The sequence below is a fragment of the Nannobrachium achirus genome (genome assembly GCF_963921795.1).
Source record: "Nannobrachium achirus genome assembly, chromosome: 10".
NCBI lineage: Eukaryota > Metazoa > Chordata > Actinopteri > Myctophiformes > Myctophidae > Nannobrachium > Nannobrachium achirus.
The window spans coordinates 10,561,991-10,582,715 of record NC_137819.1 but is presented as its reverse complement, the minus strand read 5'-3'; the positions used below and the strand labels follow the sequence as shown (position 1 = coordinate 10,582,715).

The following is a 20,725-nucleotide window of genomic DNA, read 5'->3' as shown; positions in this document are numbered from 1 at the left end:
GTTCTAAATGGACCCTTACAGGTCCATGTGTTTCCATTTATTCATTCTCCAGAACCAACCGGCTCAGTTCAGTCAGTGTGTTGGTGTTTGTGTGACTTTTATTATTAACATATTATCATTGTGGTCACTGAAGTGCAGTTACCCAACTTGACCAACAGGTGGCATCTCAGTGCAACATCACGTGGCAAGAGGCATATTTGTCATTAGTAGTAATACTGTGGTGCCATAGGTTTGTGTTTTCTTCTGTATTGTATGTGTCTATGGAGTTAAAATTACTCTAATAGACCCCCAGGTGTGGCTATAATATGTTTTGTATGTGTCTATGGAGTTAGCATTAGTCTAATAGACCCCCAGGTGTGGTTATAATATGTTTTGTATGTGTCTATGGAGTTAACATTACTCTAATAGACCCCCAGGTGTGGTTATAATATGTTTTGTGTGTGTCTATGGAGTTAACATTACTCTAATAGACCCCCAGGTTTGGTTATAATATGTTTTGTATGTGTCTATGGAGTTAACATTACTCTAATAGACCCCCAGGTGTGGTTATAATATGTTTTGTATGTGTCTATGGAGTTAACATCACTCCAATAGACCCCAAGGTGTGGTTATAATATGCAAGTGTGTCTTCTCAGTGTATTTTATTTTTGGTTTCTTCCTGATAGCTGAAAGCCTCAGTCAGGGAATTAATGTTAATATCTTGTTCAATAGTGAGCGTATAGATTTGTACTGATTGACTCTAGTGTAGTATAACACTCTGCTAAAGGTGTTTGGTACTCAATGCACTCTGTGTTTAACTGGGTCCCCACTAAGCAATTTGGGTGTTAAATCGCGTTCAAATGACGTCTTCGAGCTAACCGGACGTCTAGCTAGATCCGGTCTGTGACGAGTTTAAATTTTAAAGTTTTTTCAACGGCTATACATCAACGTCATTTAAACGCCTTTAGCGGCCCCTAGCGGCCGCCGAAAGTAGTGAAAATGTAGGCAGCCAGCAGGGTTTAAAATCACTATTCCTTCGTTCTGAGCACCGTATGCTACTCGAACCACCGCAGCTGATCGTATTTGTAATGATTTCTTACACTGATATTATTTGACACTGGGAGTCGCCGGGGCTCGAACTCCGGACCTTCTATTAATGAAACCTGTGCGCTACCCCTAGACCACGGCACAGCTTGTTACTTGTGTGTATTCCAGCAGCTATTAGTAGTTGACATATCCCTCCCGCTGTTCGTTTGAGGTCGGTGCATTTGTTTGACAACACAAACTACTTTATATTGATGCATAGCTATAAAACGATTTTATTTAATCAATCATTATCGTATGGTGGGGGTGGGAGACATGCAGTCTTGTGTGTTTGTGGCTGTTGGTGTCAGAATGAATTATGTAACTCAGAGTAATAGTATGCTGTCATGAGCAGCGTACCACGGCATTATGCAATTATTTATTACACTTTTAGAATTTTTCAAAGGTATTGACCAGCACGTCTTTTAGACGTGCAATGGCCAGAAACTGCTCAGTGGACGCAATCAACTATTAAGGTAGAACCGGGAGATACTGTTAGCATCCGATAATGAACAACTTGATAAAAATGTATTTAAAAAAAAAGATGGTCTAACACACGTTTGTCCTAGACGGTAATATATCGTTACATGGAAGCGTTCAGATGACGGCTACAACTCAACTAGACTATATAGTGAAATTGGCTCTTAAAATTACTTTAGTCCAATATTTGAAAACCAGGTGTGGATATTAAAGCTATTTTTTTAATCAACAAGTATGGAATAATGGATTAAATGTAATCAGCTACAATCGGTCTATAGACAGACTGACGATAGACGGTTCAAATGAGGGCTAAACCATAACCATTGGGCTAAATGACGGCTAGTGTTTACTGGGTCTGTTTGCATGCCTGCAGAGCTGTGTGTGTGTGTGTGTGTGTGTGTGTGTGTGTGTGTGTGTGTGTGTGTGTGTGTGTGTGTGTGTGCGCGCGTGCGTGCGCGTGCGTGCGCGTGCGTGCGTGCGTGCGTGCGTGCGTGCGTGTGTGTGTGTGAGAGAGAGAGAGAGAGAGATATGGCTGCAGGTCAATGTACCACATTGTTTCATAATGGGGCGGGGCAGTACGTCCTCTAGGTATATCATAACTCTATGGTTGAGAACAACACAACTGTTAGTGAATTTATTCACCGTCACCTGAAGAGACTGGACTCCATTTTGTTTTGCCACGTCAAACGGATCAAAGCATAAATATTGCAGCGTAAGTGATTTTAAACACTACACTATGTCTGGTGTTAAAGGAATAGTTAATTCACAAAATGACATCGATTGATTGCTATGTTTTTGTCGCAGGCTTTTTGTGTCTCCATATGGAACCACTGCTGGTCATCAAACGCAACAAAAACAAGACGAATGAATTAAAATCTCCATGAGGTGAGTAATCTAAAGTATTTTTTGGGGGTGAACCATCCCTTTAATAATGTTAATAAAGACACCATTCTGGAGAGGAAACGTGTGGCATTGTGACGCATTGTGAACTTGTAGATTGGCTATTTTTGGCAGAGATTTGGTGGAGAAGGGGGGGAAAAAAATCTTTTTTTTCCTGTCTCTATTGATCATTTTCAGTGGAGACAGACAGGAAAGAGGGAGAGTGAGAGAGACGGAGAAAGACACACAGCAAGGTGAGTAATGCCTTGGATCCTGAGGCTAACATGGTGTCATATCTTACCAGTCACACAATCTGGTTGAACATTGACCTGGTGTGTGTGTGTGTGTGTGTGTGTGTGTGTGTGTGTGTGTGTGTGTGTGTGTGTGCGTGCGTGCGTGCGTGCGAGAGAGAGAGAGAGAGAGAGAGAGAGAGAGAGAGAGAGAGAGAGAGAGAGAGAGAGAGAGAGAGAGAGAGAGAGAGAGAGTAATAAGTAATAAGTAACTGTATTAGAGACACCTTTGACCCTAGCTTTAGAGGAAGCTTTTATGACCACGGTCATTAAATACCAACCACTTCTACATACATAGGCCTATCATCTCAGAGCTGCAGACTATTTGTTTTTATATTTGGCAGCCTTGGACACCACAGGCTGGTTGTTAGAGGGTTTCAACAACTTGGGATGCCCCAAAAATGAGTCAAAAATAAGTATTGTGCTGTCTCTAATTGGCAGCTGTTACTTATATAGGCCTACTTATGATAACATGGTATACCGTATGTATTGTATATCCAAAGAGTACTGAATGACATGCCTATTGTATTATGAAGACATATGCCATTATTTTGCAGTTGTGGACATTGCTCAAGTACATTTACTTATACTGAACTTATAAGTAGGCCTACAGATTCTCTTACTCTTACATTTCTAGGAAGGCGGAAAAGTACTGAGAACTTTTAGGTTGTCTGTTTGTTTTTTTGAATAATCTTTCCCCCTATAATGCAATTGACAGAAGGGGGCATGGTGGTGCAGTTGGTTGCGCTGTTACCTCACAGCTAACCTCGCGTCACCAGGCTTTCTGGGGGAAAGCCTGGTATTCGTTTACTAAACCAGTTGATCCGGTCTAGACTGGATGGCATCCTATGTCATTTTGTAGTCAAAACAGACTACACTTTGGCAGGAACTACCAAACCGGCCAATTTGTAATCCGTTTTTACTACAAAATGCCATCCACTCCCGACCGGATCAAAAGCCCAAAATTGGAAGCGATCCCAGGCTACCTCACAGCTAGAAGGTCCTGGGTTTGAGTCCCACTGGGGGTGAAGGAAGGAAAACATAATTTATATTCCTGGAAACATAAAGAAAGCATACTTCCACTTTTACTAAACCTATGAAATGAGCTCAGTGCGGTGCTTCTCAAACTTGGGTCCAGGGACCCCCAGGGTTCCTCCAGTGGGTTCTAAATGGACCCTTACAGGTCCATGTTTTTTCCATTTATTCATTCTCCAGAACCAACCGGCTCAGTTCAGTCAGTGTGTTGGTGTTTGCATGACTTTTATTATTGACATATTATCATTGTGGTCACTGAAGTGCAGTTACCCAACTTGACCAACAGGTGGCATCTCAGTGCAGCATCATGTGGCAGAAAAAACAGAGTTATTGTAGAAGAGGCATATTTGTCATTAGTAGTAATACTGTGGTGCCATAGGTTTGTCTTTTTTTCTTCTTCTATTTTGTATATGTCTATGGAGTTAAGATTACCCTATTAGACCCCCAGGTGTGGTCATAATGTTTTGTATGTGGGTCAGTGACGTGACGCCCCCAAAAATGTGTTTTTAAAAAAACTTTAAATAGCAGGCATAAAAATTATTTACTTTTGTTCTACTCACTCTCAACTTTATGGAAACACATTTTGTTTTTAGATATTTTATTGGAATCAGACTTTATTCAGCAGTTTGTTGTACTTGTGCCTAAAATCGTCATATGGTGTGACATGACTATAATGTTCATAAAATGAAAATGGAGTACACCTTCATTAAGTTACTCACTTTATCAAAGTCCTTTATCATAACTAACCTGTGATCCACTATAGTTTTGTGAAAATTAATTAAATCTGTATTTCTTTTTCATAATCAACACTCTGTGTGAGGCCCATGTTGTCGATCTTTCAATTATTTTAAATTTATTCTGACAAAACTTTCTCTAAAATTACACAAATATTTGTGACTCTTCCTGATACTATTTTCTATGTACTCCATAAAATCTTTTTTGGTTTCATCATTAATAAAGGTATGATTTTTCACTATTTGGAATGTCACCTAATGATTTAGTGTCACACCGTATGATTATATCTTCATGTGTCAAAGCAAATTGTGTTTTAACCTACCTATTAGTGAGTACTGAACTTTACTGATTGATTAAACAATTACCCAGGAAAAACAGCAACAGTAAAATTGCTTTAACATTAAATAACATGGCCTTAATATTTCGGAAGAGGATATTATTGTAGGGCTTTAACATGGGATAACAAAGAATTGTAGTAGATGGATGATGAGGATGTGTACAGGAATGCTACGCACACCTAAGTCTTCTGCCGGCCCACGGCAGAAGGATCTTAAAGAGACAATAATGTGCATAGCCACACTGGGAGCCAAGGCAACATTTTATTAACACCAATTAGTGGAAACAGAACTCAGCATTCAGGTGGATTGTTTTTTTCCAAAGTCTCCTGAACTTGAACACAGCATTTTGTATTGAAAAAATGTATTTAGGAATCATGACATTACACCACATCTCCACTAGCTAAAGAGTGCTGGGTTGCGCAACTCCGAAAATAGCTGATCTACAAGCTCTCGCAGCACGACACGTTGAGAGCTTGTAGATCAGCTATTTTCGCTATTTTTGTCTCAGGTCCTACCTTAACACTGTCCAGTCCAGTGAGTGAAAGTACAAAAGCATTAGATTAGATTAGACAAGACAAGACATTTAGAGTAGACTGTATTGTTGTACATCAGCCAGTCATATTTGGTGAGGGTAGCAAACCGGCTGCCTTGTTGCGGTTCTGCTATGCCACAGACAACTTCCTGCTCTTCGTAGAAAACGCAGTCTCGCCCCTTTGGCCAGACAAAACCATTTTAAATTTTTCCAATTTGATTCATGCAGTTTATCTCTAGCCCCTCCTTATTAATGGTAACAATCTGCCCCACACATGGATTTCCCTCATATTTGATTATGACCAACTGTCCTTGTGTGTATTCATCTGAAGAGGTGTCTGAATCCTCAGCTTGGGCCTCTCCAATAGATGCACTTGTGTCCAGCACCTGAGTAGAAGACCTTCAGGACGAGACATTTAAATGTCATTTATTTGTCAGGTAGATTGTTCTTAGTTGTAAAATGTAATTACTAGCAGGTGCTCAAGTTTGCCAAGCATATACTCACTGAGCTCCGGAAGCTGTTTTGGGCCTGCAGCTGAGCTGGGTAGGGGAAAGTTCCGCAGATGGGCCACCACTTAGTTAAGGAAGAAAAGGAATGAATCGATGACAATGGAATGAAAAGGAATGAATCGATGACAATGGAATGTATAGTTTAAGACGAAGAGAAAATATTGTTTAGATTGAAACAATATGTTAAGGTTTCTGTGAAGGGGTTTCTGCTCTGTCTGATGAATTTGAAGTATCACTGAATGAATCTAAATTAAATTTTATGTAAAAATGTTTAAAACAAATGTTTAAATGGACAAAAGAAACATGGGACTTTGTTATTTATTGTTATATCTGTAGGAAAATACAGTATATATCATATGGTGTGACAATCAAGTCATATGGCGTGACAAGCAGACATGTCACACCATTATGATGAAGTGTCACACCATATTACGTTTTCTGCATTTAGGTTTACCTTGAGGCTACTAGGTACACATTATCATGCTAACAACATGCTAGCTATAACAAAGCAACCTAGATTTACATGTAATTATGACCAAAACTTCAAATAACTTTAGCTTTTTTAATGAAAAGGTGTCACACCAACAGACATCCAGAAGTGCCACACTTGTCAAAGTTTCAACAAGATGGCATTTCATGAAAATGTTAAAATCATAACTCACCTCAGACACCTGTCTTGCAGTTGTGCTGGGAGTGCTTAATAGCCTTACAGAAGAAGGACCTCTTTAGCCAATAGGTGTCCAAATAATTGCCTGTTTAATTTTTCCAAACTAGTGTCACACCAAATGATTTTGGTTTGGGGGACAAAATCTTTTTGATCAGAAATGACTGAAAACATTATGCTTTGACTTTGAAAAGATATAGGCTCACAAATAGACATTTTTGTGAGCCTAAATTCATTTTTAAATGAATTTTAGCAATTCTTTTTCTTAGTTTTATTCAAGTTCCCACTTTGAGAAACAAGGTCGGGACAGTCACACCATATGAGTTTTGCCATGTTTGGTTGAAAATTCTGAAGAAATGAGGAATGAAATGTTTTAATCTTGAGTAAGTTCACATAAAGCTTAATGTCCTGCACAATATTCAGAAGGTTTTTGACAAATATATTGTTTATTTATACATGTTTGACACCGAGGACAGCAAAAACGCTACGTCACGTCACCCACCCATGTGTCTATGGAGTTAACATTACTCTAACAGACCCCCAGGTGTGGTTATAATATGTTTTGTATGTGTCTATGGAGTTAACATAAATCTAATAGACCCCCAGGTGTGGTTATAATATGTTTTGTATGTGTCTATGGAGTTAACATTACTCTAACAGACCCCCAGGTGTGGTTATAATTATGTTTTGTATGTGTCTATGGAGTTAACATTACTCTAATAGACCCCCAGGTGTGGTTATAATATGCTTTGTATGTGTCTATGGAGTTAACATCACTCTAACAGACCCCCAGGTGTGGTTATAATATGTTTTGTATGTGTCTATGGAGTTAACATTACTCTAATAGACCCCCAGGTGTGGTTATAATATGTTTTTTATGTGTCTATGGAGTTAACATTACTCTAACAGACCCCCAGGTGTGGTCATAATATGTTTTGTGTCTATGGAGTTAACATTACTGTAATACACCTCCAGGTGTGGTTATAATATATTGTGTATGTGTCTATGGAGTTAACATTACTGTAATAGACCCCCAGGTGTGGTTATAATATATTGTGTATGTGTCTATGGAGTTAACATTACTCTAATAGACCCCCAGGTGTGGTTATAATATGTTTTTTATGTGTCTATGGAGTTAACATTACGCTAACAGACCCCCAGGTGTGGTCATAATAGTGCGACGATTCGTAGAATCATAGCTAGTTCGGTGGACGGTCACAAGGGGGGCGCGCGCGCGGAGGGGGGCGGGACACAGGGTCCTGCCCCCCCCCTTACCCAGGGTTCTTAGGGAAGCTAGCTGGTGGGTCTCAGTCTTGTTGCATAGCACTGCTGCTGCTACCACGCTGCAGTACACACACAAGTGCCACACTTGTTGCTTGCAGGTAGCTGTGCTGTTGCCCACCGCTTGGAGAGGGTGCCTAACTTGGCTGAGTATTTCTGGCTGTTTCTGCTATTTTACTATCGCTCAATTCATGTTCTTAGCTGCCAAACTAAGAAGCTGTGTTCTTGGCCAGGTTGTATGGGAAGTTTGAGATTGTTATTCTGGTAATCGCTGAATTCTAAACTGCTGTTTCAAGGTTCAGATTTCTTGCTATCGTTGCTGGTGCCTAGCTGATTTCTGTACTTTCAGTTGTTTGTTGCTAAAGCTATTTCAAAGGTGCTACAGGCTTGCTAAAGTTGCTAAAGGTAAACTCAGTATCATAGAAGTTGGCTGTGGCTACGGGCTAAACTAACTTATTTCGTGCCCTGGTGGGCCTTTACTGGGCTACCATGAGTTAAAGTAATCTCAGTTGTTGGGTTTGTCGATAACAATGTCAGTACTTTGCAACGGCGCGGGCCGTATCGGCTAGCGCGGAACAACAGGTTTAATGTACAGTCAGCTAGGAGCTAGGTGGCTATTGCTAGCCGGCTATTTCGGTAAGGATGCTGTTAGCTGGTAAATCAATGTGCTAGCCATGTCAAGGCATAGAGCGGCGGCCCGCGTTAAAACATGGCCCCGTAGCAAGTAATGAATCACGCTAGGAGGATTCAGTTTGTAGGTTGCAGGTGTCTGTAAACGGCAGCGTTCACCTAGCTCTGAGCTAGCCGAGTCACGTCAAGCGGTGATTTACGGCATGACGTTCGGCAGCGAATACTAAGCGCTGCGTGTGGGAAATGTAGTTCTCTATCATGCCAAGCCTCGGCGTCGTGCTAGTAGCAAGAGTCGTATGAATTACTAGTCACGTCAGGCCAGGAGGAAGCTTTCGATTCAAGCTTCGCTCGCAGCATGCTTAATCTAGTTAGTATGGGGCCTATATTGCTTCTGCCTCGCCTCGGGTTATGTGTATGTTTTCCTCTTTTTGCACTGTCTGGCCGTCTTAACTCATTCTGAGCCCAGGACATTAACGGATTAGGGGGTCCAGAGTGCCCCCTCCCGGCCCCATTAACGGCCGCTGTCTTATTTTGAAGGCCAGAAGTCTAGACCGGAAGTACTTCCGGTCTGACGTCATCGGATCGTGCACCGGAACCGATGCGTGTCCACGTGGAGTTGTGTAATGGCCGACCGGGAGCTTTTATAACTGTGTAAAATAAGCGAGCATCTGCCTCCATCCTAGCTTCTAAAGTGTAGTTTTGAGATAATGGACATTAAAGATGAGATCGGCCGTCCACCTCAATGTTATGGGATGACTATTGTGTGCTCGTGGAGCCGTGATGATGACAAATCAGCGCGGATTTCGTCTCCGGAGCGTCGGCCATTGTACTAGGTATTTTTACTCGCCGTTACAGTAATATATTACTTTTCCCGCGACATCGCGTGGATGGCACTATAGATACTCTATTACTTTTCCCGCGACATCGCGGGGTTGGCTTTTAATGAGTTAACAGCTGCTGCTTATGAGGTGCTAGTTGCTAGACCATAGCAGCTAAATGGTTTCTGTCGCCTCTTGGACCACAGTAGGGCTGCTGCCAGTTACCGTGGCGTAGAAGCCCTCGCGGGATGAATTATTAAATACAGTAATCGCCTCTCTTTGAGAAGCCTATAAAGGATGTCTGTCTGCTTGGGCTCCTGAGAGGAGGAAACCCGCAAGCTCATAGGTGCCACAGTTTACGTGCAAACAATGTTTTGCTTCCGCTAACGCAAGTCGTGCCTGTCTGTCCTGACGTCACCAGTTGAACTCGCTAGTGCATGCAGGGAATCGTAGTCTTCTCTATATGCTCGGTAGCTCCAGCTAAATATTCTCTTCTGCTACGGTAGGAGCCATCGTTCATTCCAGCCACGAGCTGTCTGTTGATGGTCGGCTAGCTTGCAACTCAGAACTCATGTAGCTAAAGAGGTTTGCTAACGTTCCGTAATGACTCTTCAAGCTGCCTATTCCATGGGGGTTGCGTGTGTCCGTGGTCAGCAGCTACCTAGCATACAGGCTAGCAGAGGGTAACGTCACGAAGCGAAGGGTGGCGCACGGTCTGCGCATTCTGAGCACATGGGTAATGTGGCTCTCTAGCATTTAACCTCTATGTCACCTGGTCCGTTACGATTCTTTTTCGTTATTATATTATTTTATGTGCACGCGCAGTTCAATAGGGCAGGGATGCGCATGTATTATCAATGTCTATGCTTCGCTTGTGCCCACTGTACAAGCTTAGCATACAGGCTTCGTTTGCTGTTCATGAGGATTTTGCCTGGTCTCGGTTAATGCTAGCTTTGCCCAAGCTGCGGCTGCCTGCTGGCATAGCAGCTGATGATGGTTGCCGATGCTACTCTGGTGAAAACGCTAACATCTGTTTATGTTTGCAGCTCGGGCCAGAAACTGCCGCGTGTCTGTTGGCATCAGGGCGGCGTCGAGTGTGGCAGCGTTGAAGTCATTGGATACTATCCTCTATCGAGCTGCCGTATTGTTTCAATCTAAGGTTATAGTTCTGGGTCACTGCGTATCGCACTGTATGTCCTTGTGGTGTTTCCGTAGCTGCGGCACTCGAGCTAATAATTACAGCTAAGGCTACTGCTAGTGAAAAATGACGAGTTGTTTATCTTTACAATCACATTAAAGCGGCCACAGGACTGTTGCATCATGTTCACCATTGCAGCTCCAGGATAAAGGCTGCTAACGCCATGCTTTCTTTTCAGCTCAGGCTAAAGTGCTACATGTCTGTTGCTGCAGCTCACGCCAAAGCGAATACTTGTTGGTTGCTAACATTCTGTTTATTATTTCAGCTCCAAGCCGGAGTGGCTGCAGGCCCACTGCTACGTCATCAGGTTATCATGGCAGCTTTATGCTAAAGCGGCTACATGTTCCACTAATCGTGTTTTACTTTTTAGCTTCTTGCTGCGGCTGCTACATGTCTAAATGCTAACATAATTTCTATCCTTTCAGCTCATGCTGGAGCTGCTGCATAGCTGCTACTACAGCAGGTCGCCATAGCAGCATGGCGCTGCAGCTGCTGAGGTTTTCTGCTAACAGATTTATCATTACAGCTCCAAGCCGGAGCTGCGGCATGCCCCCGCCACGGCATCAGGTTAGCATGGCAGCTTTATGCTAAAGCTGCTACATGTTCCACTAAATCGCGTTTTTCTTTATAGCTTCGGGCCACGGCTGCTACATGTTGCTGCTAACATCATGTTTGTCCTTTCAGCTTCTTGCCGGAGCCGCTGCATAGCGGCTGCTACAGCATGCCATCATTGCAGCGTCGCGCTGCAGCGGCTGAGTGTTTTCTGCTAACATGTTTATCTTTATAGTTTCGTCCACTACTGCATAATTCCATGAGACCAGTCAGGAGTCGGTTAGCACTGGAGAGGGCATTGCTACTACAGCTTCCGCTACTTCTGCCGCTACCATGAGCTGCCAGCCTGCCAGCCTGCCCGCCCGCCCTCCCGCCCGCATGCCTGCCCGCCTGCACGCCTGCACGCGCCATATTCAGCAGACGGAAGTGGCCTACCGCCAGCCCGCCGCCGCCTGCCTTCCCGCCCGCCTGCCTTCCCACCTGCCTGTCGGCCCTCCCGTCCGGCTGCCCGCCCGCCCGCTACAGCATCAGTTAATGCTATTACTGCTGCTACCATGAGCATGATCCAGCGCTGCGTCGTGCTGGAAGCCTGTGGTGCCGGGCCATCTTCCGGAGGCGCTGTCAGGCTGCGACCGTCGTCGCCACCGCCAGGTCGCAAGGGAACATGGGAAGCTGCAGTTCCAGCACCAGCGGTGGGAACTCCATTCCTCTCGCCAGCTGCAGCTTTCCCAGATGCCCTGAGGAGCCACACTCTAGCAGGTAAATAGCAACGCATTTGCTTGTTCGATTCTGTGAGCGTTCAGCCGCTCTCTAAGCTTGCTAATAATAGGCAACCATAGTTGGATAGCAGCGACTTACTTGTACTGAATGTTGGGCTTTAGCCGCTCTCTAGGCTTGCATAGCTTGCCTTTAAAGGTCAAGACGGGTATCTCGTGGAGATTCTCTAGGGTGACCATACGTCCTCTTTTGCCCGGACATGTCCTCTTTTAGGGGGCTGTCCGGCCGGTCCGGGGGGGTTTTATAAATTCCTTCAAATGTCCGGGGTTTCGCGCATATCACAGTTTAAGCACGGACATTTACAATGCACGTTCAATGGTTCTTTTGGAAACACACTGTGAGAGGCGCTAACCCCGGAACGTGTATTATTCATACTACTCTCTGCCTGCGATCCCTCCCTCCCTCAGCCTGTCTCGCTTTCAGATCAGAGGCAGAGCAGAGCAGAGCTCTGCAGCAGATCGCGCAGCGCAGAGCCAAACGAACTGCAAACGCTATTAATGCTCACTCCCTCAGCAACTGTGTTTACATTGGTGAAGGAATCTTGCCTGCTACTCCCTCAATCCTGGTCTAAAAATGACGGGAGACGGCTCTACGGATGCGTATCGGCGAGGCGAAGGTGGTCGCGACGACCGCGGCTTTCAATCACTGATGAAATGCACAAAAAGTGCGAGTGACCAACATTGAGAAGCAGAGCGTTCTGTCAGCAAAGCTGGTAGTCTTCTGTGTCCATTTAGGCATTTTACAATTATAAAAGTTCTGCTTCAAGCCCATAACACTGCAAAGTAGCTTACAAGACAGTCTGTGCGAGGTGAGAGCTCTTCTGCTAACTAAATTGACAGAATCTTTTCTACAACCTTGTAAAGCAGAAGATACGGCGGTTTGAATAATGGGCTACCTCTCTTTTATTTAGTTACAAAGCTGAACGTTCATACAGGAGCCAAAAGGCATACTTTATCAGTGGATCTCTAGCCTATTAATAGATTTGTAAAGGGTCCAATTGGAACCCCCTCAAAATTGAATACATAATAGGATATTAGTGGTATAGGGCATAATTGAGCGGTAAACTAGTAATAGAAAAAAAATTGGGGGATAAAATTATATATATATATATATATGCCGGGTAGAGTGTCCTCTTTTTGGATTTTCAGAATATGGTCACCCTAGATTCTCATATGTGCAGCAGCAGACTCTGCAGCAGAGCGCTCCGTGGGCTGCGAAAATTTTCTCTGTGATCCTAAAAGTCAGCGACCTTAGGCGTGGTTTCATTGTTATGGTCAACAAGCTAAAGCTAAGATGGTAATTTCTGCGGCAAGCACATGCGGTCACCAAGGCCAGGCTTAAGATGCGACTAGCACATGGCCTCTGAAGATTGCAGCTCGCAGTTTAAGCAGGGAAGGTACACCAGTGTCAGTCGCAGAACTAACTCTCCCTTCTGTCCTTTCATGTCCATGCTGAACACCGGGCTGTCTGCCCGACGTCCTCGTCTCACGACCCCCGGGAGAGAGCTGCCAGATTTGCGGCCCGCCCCTCTTCACTCTGCATTCTCTCCGGATCGGAACAGCCACACCACCAGCACTTCTGGTGCCCTCAGCTAACTCAAGATCCTGCACGCCAAGCTATCAAGCACACACAACACAGGACTGACCGAAGCGTAATGGTTCCAAGCTGGAGTTGGACGCGTTTCAGTTAACGCTCCTGCTGCTGATGCTAATAGTGCTGCAGGCACTATTAGCAGGGTTGTTCCATAGGGTTCATTTTGCTGCTTTTGCTGCGTTACTCGGGGCACGCGCCCCTGATAGGTTGCGTGTTTTATTTGCTGCTTCTGTTGCGTTACTCGGGGCACGCGCCCCTGATAGGTTGCGGGCCACGATAAATATTACGCTTTAATATTTCAATCACGCAAAGCTAGGTGGTTGCTGGGGTGTCAGTTAGGTAGGATATATCAAGCTGTCTGGTGCTGAAGTTAGATGAATTAAAGGTCTCATCGCTGCTTCTGGTTCTGCTGTCTGTTTATATATTTCAGTGTTGCTGCTCCCGCTTGTCACTAGGCTGTTTAGTATGGCTTCCAGTTAGATTTCAGTTTCGCTATAGTCAGCAGAACCGCCTTCCTCACCGTTGGTTCGGTCTGCCAGCTGCTAATATTCTTACTTATTATTTTGCTTTAGCAGGATTAATAGCGTTTCTGGCAAGCCGTTAATTCTCTTACTTATTTTGCTTAGTAGTATTTATAGCAAGCCATGCAGGCGGCTACATTCTTACTTATTTTGCTTTAGCAGTATTAATAGCCATCTATAGCAATAGGACAGGCAGTTCATAGTTTGCCCCCGCAGTAATGATAATTCTTAATCGCTAGAGTCACAGCAGAGCTGCCTTCCTCGCAGTTGGCTAGCGCTGGCATGGGATTCTGAGCTTTTGGCGTGTTTTGGGGGTTTTGTAGTTTTGGGGGGTCTCGGGCCAGAGCTCGCTGTAATAAGATTATGCCCTCGATACTCATGGCAACATGGGGATCGTGGGTCAGCGAGTAATGGCCCGAGGCAGAACCCATGCCAAACAATGCTTCACTTAGGATATAGATTCTATGCTGTCTTATAGTAGCGCTTAAGGTAGGCTGCCAATACAATGCGCTTATATAGGCCTTAGATATTATGCTGTCTCTATAGTAGGGTGCTCAATATGCCATGCTGTGTGATGCTTGCTTCTGCTTTCATTCTTGTCAATAAAGTATACCTAACCCAAGTGATCGTCTCCTGAAATAGTGCGACGATTCGTAGAATCATAGCTAGTTCGGTGGACGGTCACAAGGGGGGCGCGCGCGCGGAGGGGGGCGGGACACAGGGTCCTGCCCCCCCCCTTACCCAGGGTTCTTAGGGAAGCTAGCTGGTGGGTCTCAGTCTTGTTGCATAGCACTGCCCCGCCACCACCCCAGCTCCACCGTCAGGTTCTGCTTCAGATCCCCCGTGGGGGGTCTCGGGCCAGAGCTCGCTGTAATAAGATTATGCCCTCGATACTCATGGCAACATGGGGATCGTGGGTCAGCGAGTAATGGCCCGAGGCAGAACCCATGCCAAACAATGCTTCACTTAGGATATAGATTCTATGCTGTCTTATAGTAGCGCTTAAGGTAGGCTGCCAATACGATGCGCTTATATAGGCCTTAGATATTATGCTGTCTCTATAGTAGGGTGCTCAATATGCCATGCTGTGTGATGCTTGCTTCTGCCTTCATTCTTGTCGATAAAGTATACCTAACCCAAGTGATCGTCTCCTGAAATATGTTTTGTGTCTATGGAGTTAACATTACTGTAATAGACCTCCAGGTGTGGTTATAATATAGTGTGTATGTGTCTATGGAGTTAACATTACTGTAATAGACCCCCAGGTGTGGTTATAATATATTGTGTATGTGTCTATGGAGTTAACATTACTCTAATAGACCTCCAGGTGAGGTTATAATATGTTTTGTATGTGTCTATGGAGTCATCATTACTCTAACAGACCCCCAGGTGTGGTTATATTGTTTTGTGTGTATCTATGGAGTTAACATTACTGTGGTTATAATATGCAAATATGTCTTCTCTGTGCGTTTTTGGTTTCTTCCTGAAAGCTGAAAGCCTCTGAGTCAAAAGGCCCAATCAGAATACACCTCTTCACTGAGAGAGAGACGGTGTAGGAGAGACAGACAGACCAAAAAAGGTTGCTGCACCAGAGAGCTGTGTGTGTGTGTGTGTGTGTGTGTGTGTGTGTGTGTGTGTGTGTGTGTGTGTGTGTGTGTGTGTGTGTGTGTGTGTGTGTGTGTGTACTTCCTCGCTGTCTCAGCTTTACCGCACAGGAAGTGAGAGCCGTTTCAAACAGGAAGTCTCCCTGCATCTTGTATCTTGCTTTTAAGGGGAAAATAGTGCATTATAAAACACCTTATTGGATTGTGATCCTAGGGGGGGAGTGAGAGAGAGAGAGAGAGAGAGAGAGAGAGAGACAGAGACAGAGACAGAGACAGAGACAGAGACAGACAGACAGTTACTGGAAATCTTTTTCTTCCTATCGCCAAAAATAAAAGTCTGGGTTTCCGAGGCTACTGGAAATCTGACGCGGGTTAATTTACCATAACCGTCATAAAATGTCAATGTCATCGTTATACCAAATCCATGTGTCATTTATAGCATTAAAACATAGAGATCATTATTTTCAGAATGCTCTGCTCTTATGTTCTGCTCTGTCTGTTGGTGACATGATGAATCATAACCCTAAAGAGCAAATAAAGACAAGCAAACTACACATAGAGAGGTATTATTATTTTGTAGTAGAAACCATGGTAGGCTAGAAACAGTTTTTAGAAACTGCTTCTCGTTCTGTGTAAAACTAAATGGTTGTTTATTAGGCTAGATAGTGATATTAAAAGTAACATCCGGTCTAGAGCCCGCCTACTGTATCCGGTCATCTTCACACACACACACACACACACACACACACACACACACACACACACACACACACACACACACACACACACATGCATACACGGAGAGTGTTTCCGTATACCGGATCTACAACATGCACAGAGACTTTATCCCCGCCATGGTGGAACTACTTCACCAGTTTACTGTAAACCACGTGATTTAGGAGGAGATGTGTCGTTGTCAGTAGGGTGTGGTTTACTTTGAGTATTTAGTGTTTGTGAATTTGGTATTTTACAAAGAAAATATTTAGGCTACAATCAAAATAATTCGATCATGAAAAAAAGCCTACTTTAATAAAGGAACTGCTGAACCAGTGGACATCTCAAAGCTGCAGACCTGCAGCAGCAGCAGCAGTAGTAGTAGTACATGTATAACCTAACTTTGTTTAGTGAATAAAACATTATTTTAAACATGGTAGAGTATGTTAATTTAGTAGGCCTATTATTAACATGATAGAACAATTCCACCGTCTATCTCAGACCAGTGGTGACCACTGCTGGTAGTTCTGTTGTTGCAACAGCTGTCTCCCTGCTCTTCTACTCTGTGGTCCAGTAGGACCCCTGCTGGTTGACAAGAGCTACTGCATGCATCTGCATATACTGTAGTCTCAGATATTAGTGTGTGTGTGTGTGTGTGTGTGTGTGTGTGTGTGTGTGTGTGTGTGTGTGTGTGTGTTTAAAGGCACTGGGCAAATGGCTGAAAGGCTACAATAAAGGATGCTGATGGTTAATGCCATGCATCTCTAGTATGTTGTGTTTTCTGATCTATTGTATTGACAGGTTTAATAAAGAGCAACATGGAGAGCAAGAAGGAGGAAGCTGACAAACATCACATCCACAGAGCAGAGTCTCCAACACCCAGCTGTGTGTCTATGAAGAGTGACCACTCTAAATATGAACCTCCTCTCTTCAGTGATCAACCTGGACCTCCACACACACTGTATGTCAATCCTCCTAATATATATAACACTATAACATGACAAAATGATCTCAGAGAGAGGGCGAGATCATTTAGCGACCTACAACTGGGTTGCAACCTGGTCGGTAGTTTTCACCGACTGGGTCGCTAAATCTACCGACTGGGTCGCTAAATATACCGACTGGGTTGCTAAATCTACCGACTGGGTCGCTAAATCTACCGACTGGGTCGCTAAATCTACCGACTGGGTCGCTAAATCTACCAACTGGGTCGCTTAATTTACCGACTGGGTCGCTAAATCTACCGACTGGGTCGCTAAATTTACAGACTGGGTCGCTAAATCTACAGACTGGGTTGCTAAATCTACCGACTGGGTCGCTAAATCTACCGACAGGGTCGCTTATCCACCGACCGGGCTGCTAACCCTAACCCTAACCTTAACCAAAACCCGAGAGAGGGCGAGATCATTTAGCGACCTACAACTGGGTTGCAACCTGGTCGGTAGTTTTCACCGACTGGGTCCCTAAATATACCGACTGGGTTGCTAAATCTACCGACTGGGTCGCTAAATTTACCGACTGGGTCGCTAAATCTACCGACTGGGTCGCTAAATTTACCGACTGGGTCGCTAAATCTACCGACTGGGTCGCTAAATCTACCGACTGGGTCGCTAAATCTACCGACTGGGTCGCTTAATTTACCGACTGGGTCGCTAAATCTACCGACTGGGTCGCTAAATCTACCGACTGGGTCGCTAAATCTACCGACTGTGTCGCTAAATCTACCGACAGGGTGGCTTATCCACCGACCGGGCTGCTAACCCTAACCCTAACCCAAACCCTAACCCTAACCCTAACCCTAACCCAAACCCTAACCCTAACCCTAACCGTCGGTAGATTTAGCGACCCAGTCGGTAGATTTAGCGACCCAGTCGGTGATTTAGCGACCCAGTCGGTAGATTTAGCGACCCAGTCGGTAGATTTAGCGACCCAGTCGGTAGATTTAGCAACCCAGTCGGTAGATTCAGCGACCCAGTCGGTAGATTTAGCAACCCAGTCGGTAGATTTAGCGACCCAGTCGGTAGATTTAGCAACCCAGTCGGTGATTTAGCGACCCAGTCGGTAGATTTAGCGACCCAGTCGATAGATTTAGCGACCCAGTTGGTGATTTAGCGACCCAGTCGGTGATTTAGCGACCCAGTCGGTAGATTTAGCGACCCAGTCGGTAGATTTAGCAACCCAGTCAGTGATTTAGCGACCCAGTCGGTAGATTTAGCAACCCAGTCGATGATTTAGCGACCCAGTCGGTAGATTTAGCAACCCAGTCGGTAGATTTAGCAACCCAGTCGGTGATTTTGCAACCCAGTCGGTAGATTTAGTGACCTGGTCGGTATTAGCGACCAGTCGGTAGATTTAGCAACCCAGTCGGTAGATTTAGCGACCCAGTCGGTAGATTTAGCAACCCAGTCGGTAGATTTAGCGACCCAGTCGGTAGATTTAGCAACCCAGTCGGTAGATTTAGCGACCCAGTCGGTAGATTTAGCAACCCGGTCGGTGGATTTAGCGACCCAGTCGGTAGATTTAGCAACCCAGTCGGTGGATTTAGCGACCCAGTCGGTGAAAACTACCGACCAGGTTGCAACCCAGTTGTAGGTCGCTAAATGATCTCGCTCCTACTGGGATCTCATGCATGTGTAAACTACTATAAAACAATACATTAATAACAGTGTCCTTCATGTTGAATCTGTTTCTACATTATCAGTTAGTATGGTGCAATTTGTGAATGAAGTTGTACAAATCACAATGTCACTATACAGACTGACTGCTTGTGTACATGACCTGTTTATATGGAACACGCTATCTGGAATATATATATATCTATTTAACAAACTATGTTATAGAATATCTATCTATGCAACACAACTAAGTGATCTCATGCAAATGATTGAAAACCAAGAGCACATTGTCTCCAACACCCTGTCCTCTATGTAGTGGAGAGCTCATCCCCGCTGCCCATAAACCAGGGGTATTCAATTAAATTGTTCAGGGAGCTACATTGTCAGAAACCCAAGGGGCCGGGGGCCGGGGGCTGGACTAAACAGCATTGCAGCATGTTGTAGCTTGTTTACAACATGTTGCGGCTACTTCTTGACCTGGGGCCCATGACCCATGTTTCTCCCACATACAGCTAGCTTAAGTTGGCTCAGCGTTGAAGACAGAGTTAAACAACTAAAAATGGGATTGACTTTCAAAATAATCAACGCAAATCTGCCCTCCATCCCCTCAGTACCCGCATATCTGACCAAACATCTCCAAAAAGTTAGCGACACCCCCCCCCTCCCCATACCTTAGCCCCACCACCTAGTTTCCCATATCCTGTACATAGTGTTTTTATAACTGCGATATTATTGAATCTTTTCTTTGCTTTCTATTTAGTATGTCCATGAATTAAATACTGAGGGCTTCCAACATAAAAAAGATCGTAAAAGGTCTTATTTGGGATGTTCCTTTTAGGCAGGGTGTTTAACTGTACCTGTCCTGTAGGCCTACTACTTTTCAATTGTATTGACTATACTCTAAGTACTGTTCTCCATTTTTGTCTAATAAAATAATCAATCAAAAAACTCTCTCATACTACACAAATAAAAATATTTTTCATTCACATGATAATTATATAAACATTTGTATGATTCCAGAAGTCACAGAGCAGAGTCTCCAACACCCAGCCTACTGTCTATGAAGAGTGACCAGTCTAAAGGATTCCCTCCCCTCTTCAGTGATGAACCAAAGTATGTTAATCCTCCTATACAATATATAACACTATAACATGACAAAGTGATTTCATATAAAACAAAACATGTTCATATTCAAACGTTTTCAGTGGTGTGTTCAGTGGTGAAGTGATTGATTGTTAGAAGTGACCATCAGAGTGTGCAGAAACAACAGCCTTTAAAAATTAGGCTGTGTTAATTTGGCAACGTACACACAGGCAGACTATTACACTATTACAAACATTATGGACACAAGACATTAACTATCAGTCTAGTTCTGTACAACATTATGGACACAAGACAGTCTGGTTCTGTACAACATTATGGACACAAGACATTAACTATCAGTCTGGTTCTGTACAAACATTATGGACACAAGACATTAACTATCAGTCTAGTTCTGTACAACATTATGGACACAAGACATTAACTATCAGCATCCTTTATTGGAAACATTTCATCACATTTGCACAGAGCCTTTTCATACACACACACAACACCAAAACAATGGCACCACATCACTCTCTCTCATACACACACACACACACACACACACACACACACACACACACACACACACACACACACACACACACACACACACACACACATACATACAAATATAGACAAGGAATATCTATCAAAGCCTGGGGTTCCAGACAGGCTGGCAGCGCCAGACTATATCTATGTGTGTGTGTGTGTGTGTGTGTGTGTGTGTGTGTGTGTGTGTGTGTGTGTGTGTGTGTGTGTGTGTGTGTGTGTGTGTGTGTGTCTGTCTGTCTGTACAACAAACTATGTGTTAT

The 20,725-nt window shown here is 44.1% G+C and overlaps 2 protein-coding genes across 6 annotated transcripts in view; one reads left to right on the top strand and one right to left on the bottom strand.

Moving 5' to 3' along the window:
- Positions 1-20,725, bottom strand: part of LOC308292279 (ankyrin repeat and IBR domain-containing protein 1-like) — a gene marked incomplete at its 5' end in the record, with an annotated part of 135,520 nt that overhangs the window by 41,384 nt on the left and 73,411 nt on the right.
- Positions 2,137-20,725, top strand: part of LOC308293402 (protein NLRC3-like) — a 48,433-nt gene continuing 29,844 nt past the window's right edge. For 4 of the 5 annotated variants that reach the window (XM_080735900.1, XM_080735897.1, XM_080735898.1 and 1 more), the window contains exons 1-5: positions 2,137-2,254; positions 2,347-2,427; positions 2,620-2,675; positions 17,014-17,173; positions 19,848-19,940. In XM_080735900.1, the coding sequence (XP_080592026.1) occupies positions 2,423-2,427; positions 2,620-2,675; positions 17,014-17,173; positions 19,848-19,940 (314 nt within the window). In that variant the 5' untranslated portion in view covers positions 2,137-2,254; positions 2,347-2,422. Of the gene's footprint in view, positions 2,255-2,346; positions 2,428-2,619; positions 2,676-15,384; positions 15,474-17,013; positions 17,174-19,847; positions 19,941-20,725 lie in introns of all 5 variants that reach the window. The other variant, XM_080735899.1, reaches the window with a different exon arrangement.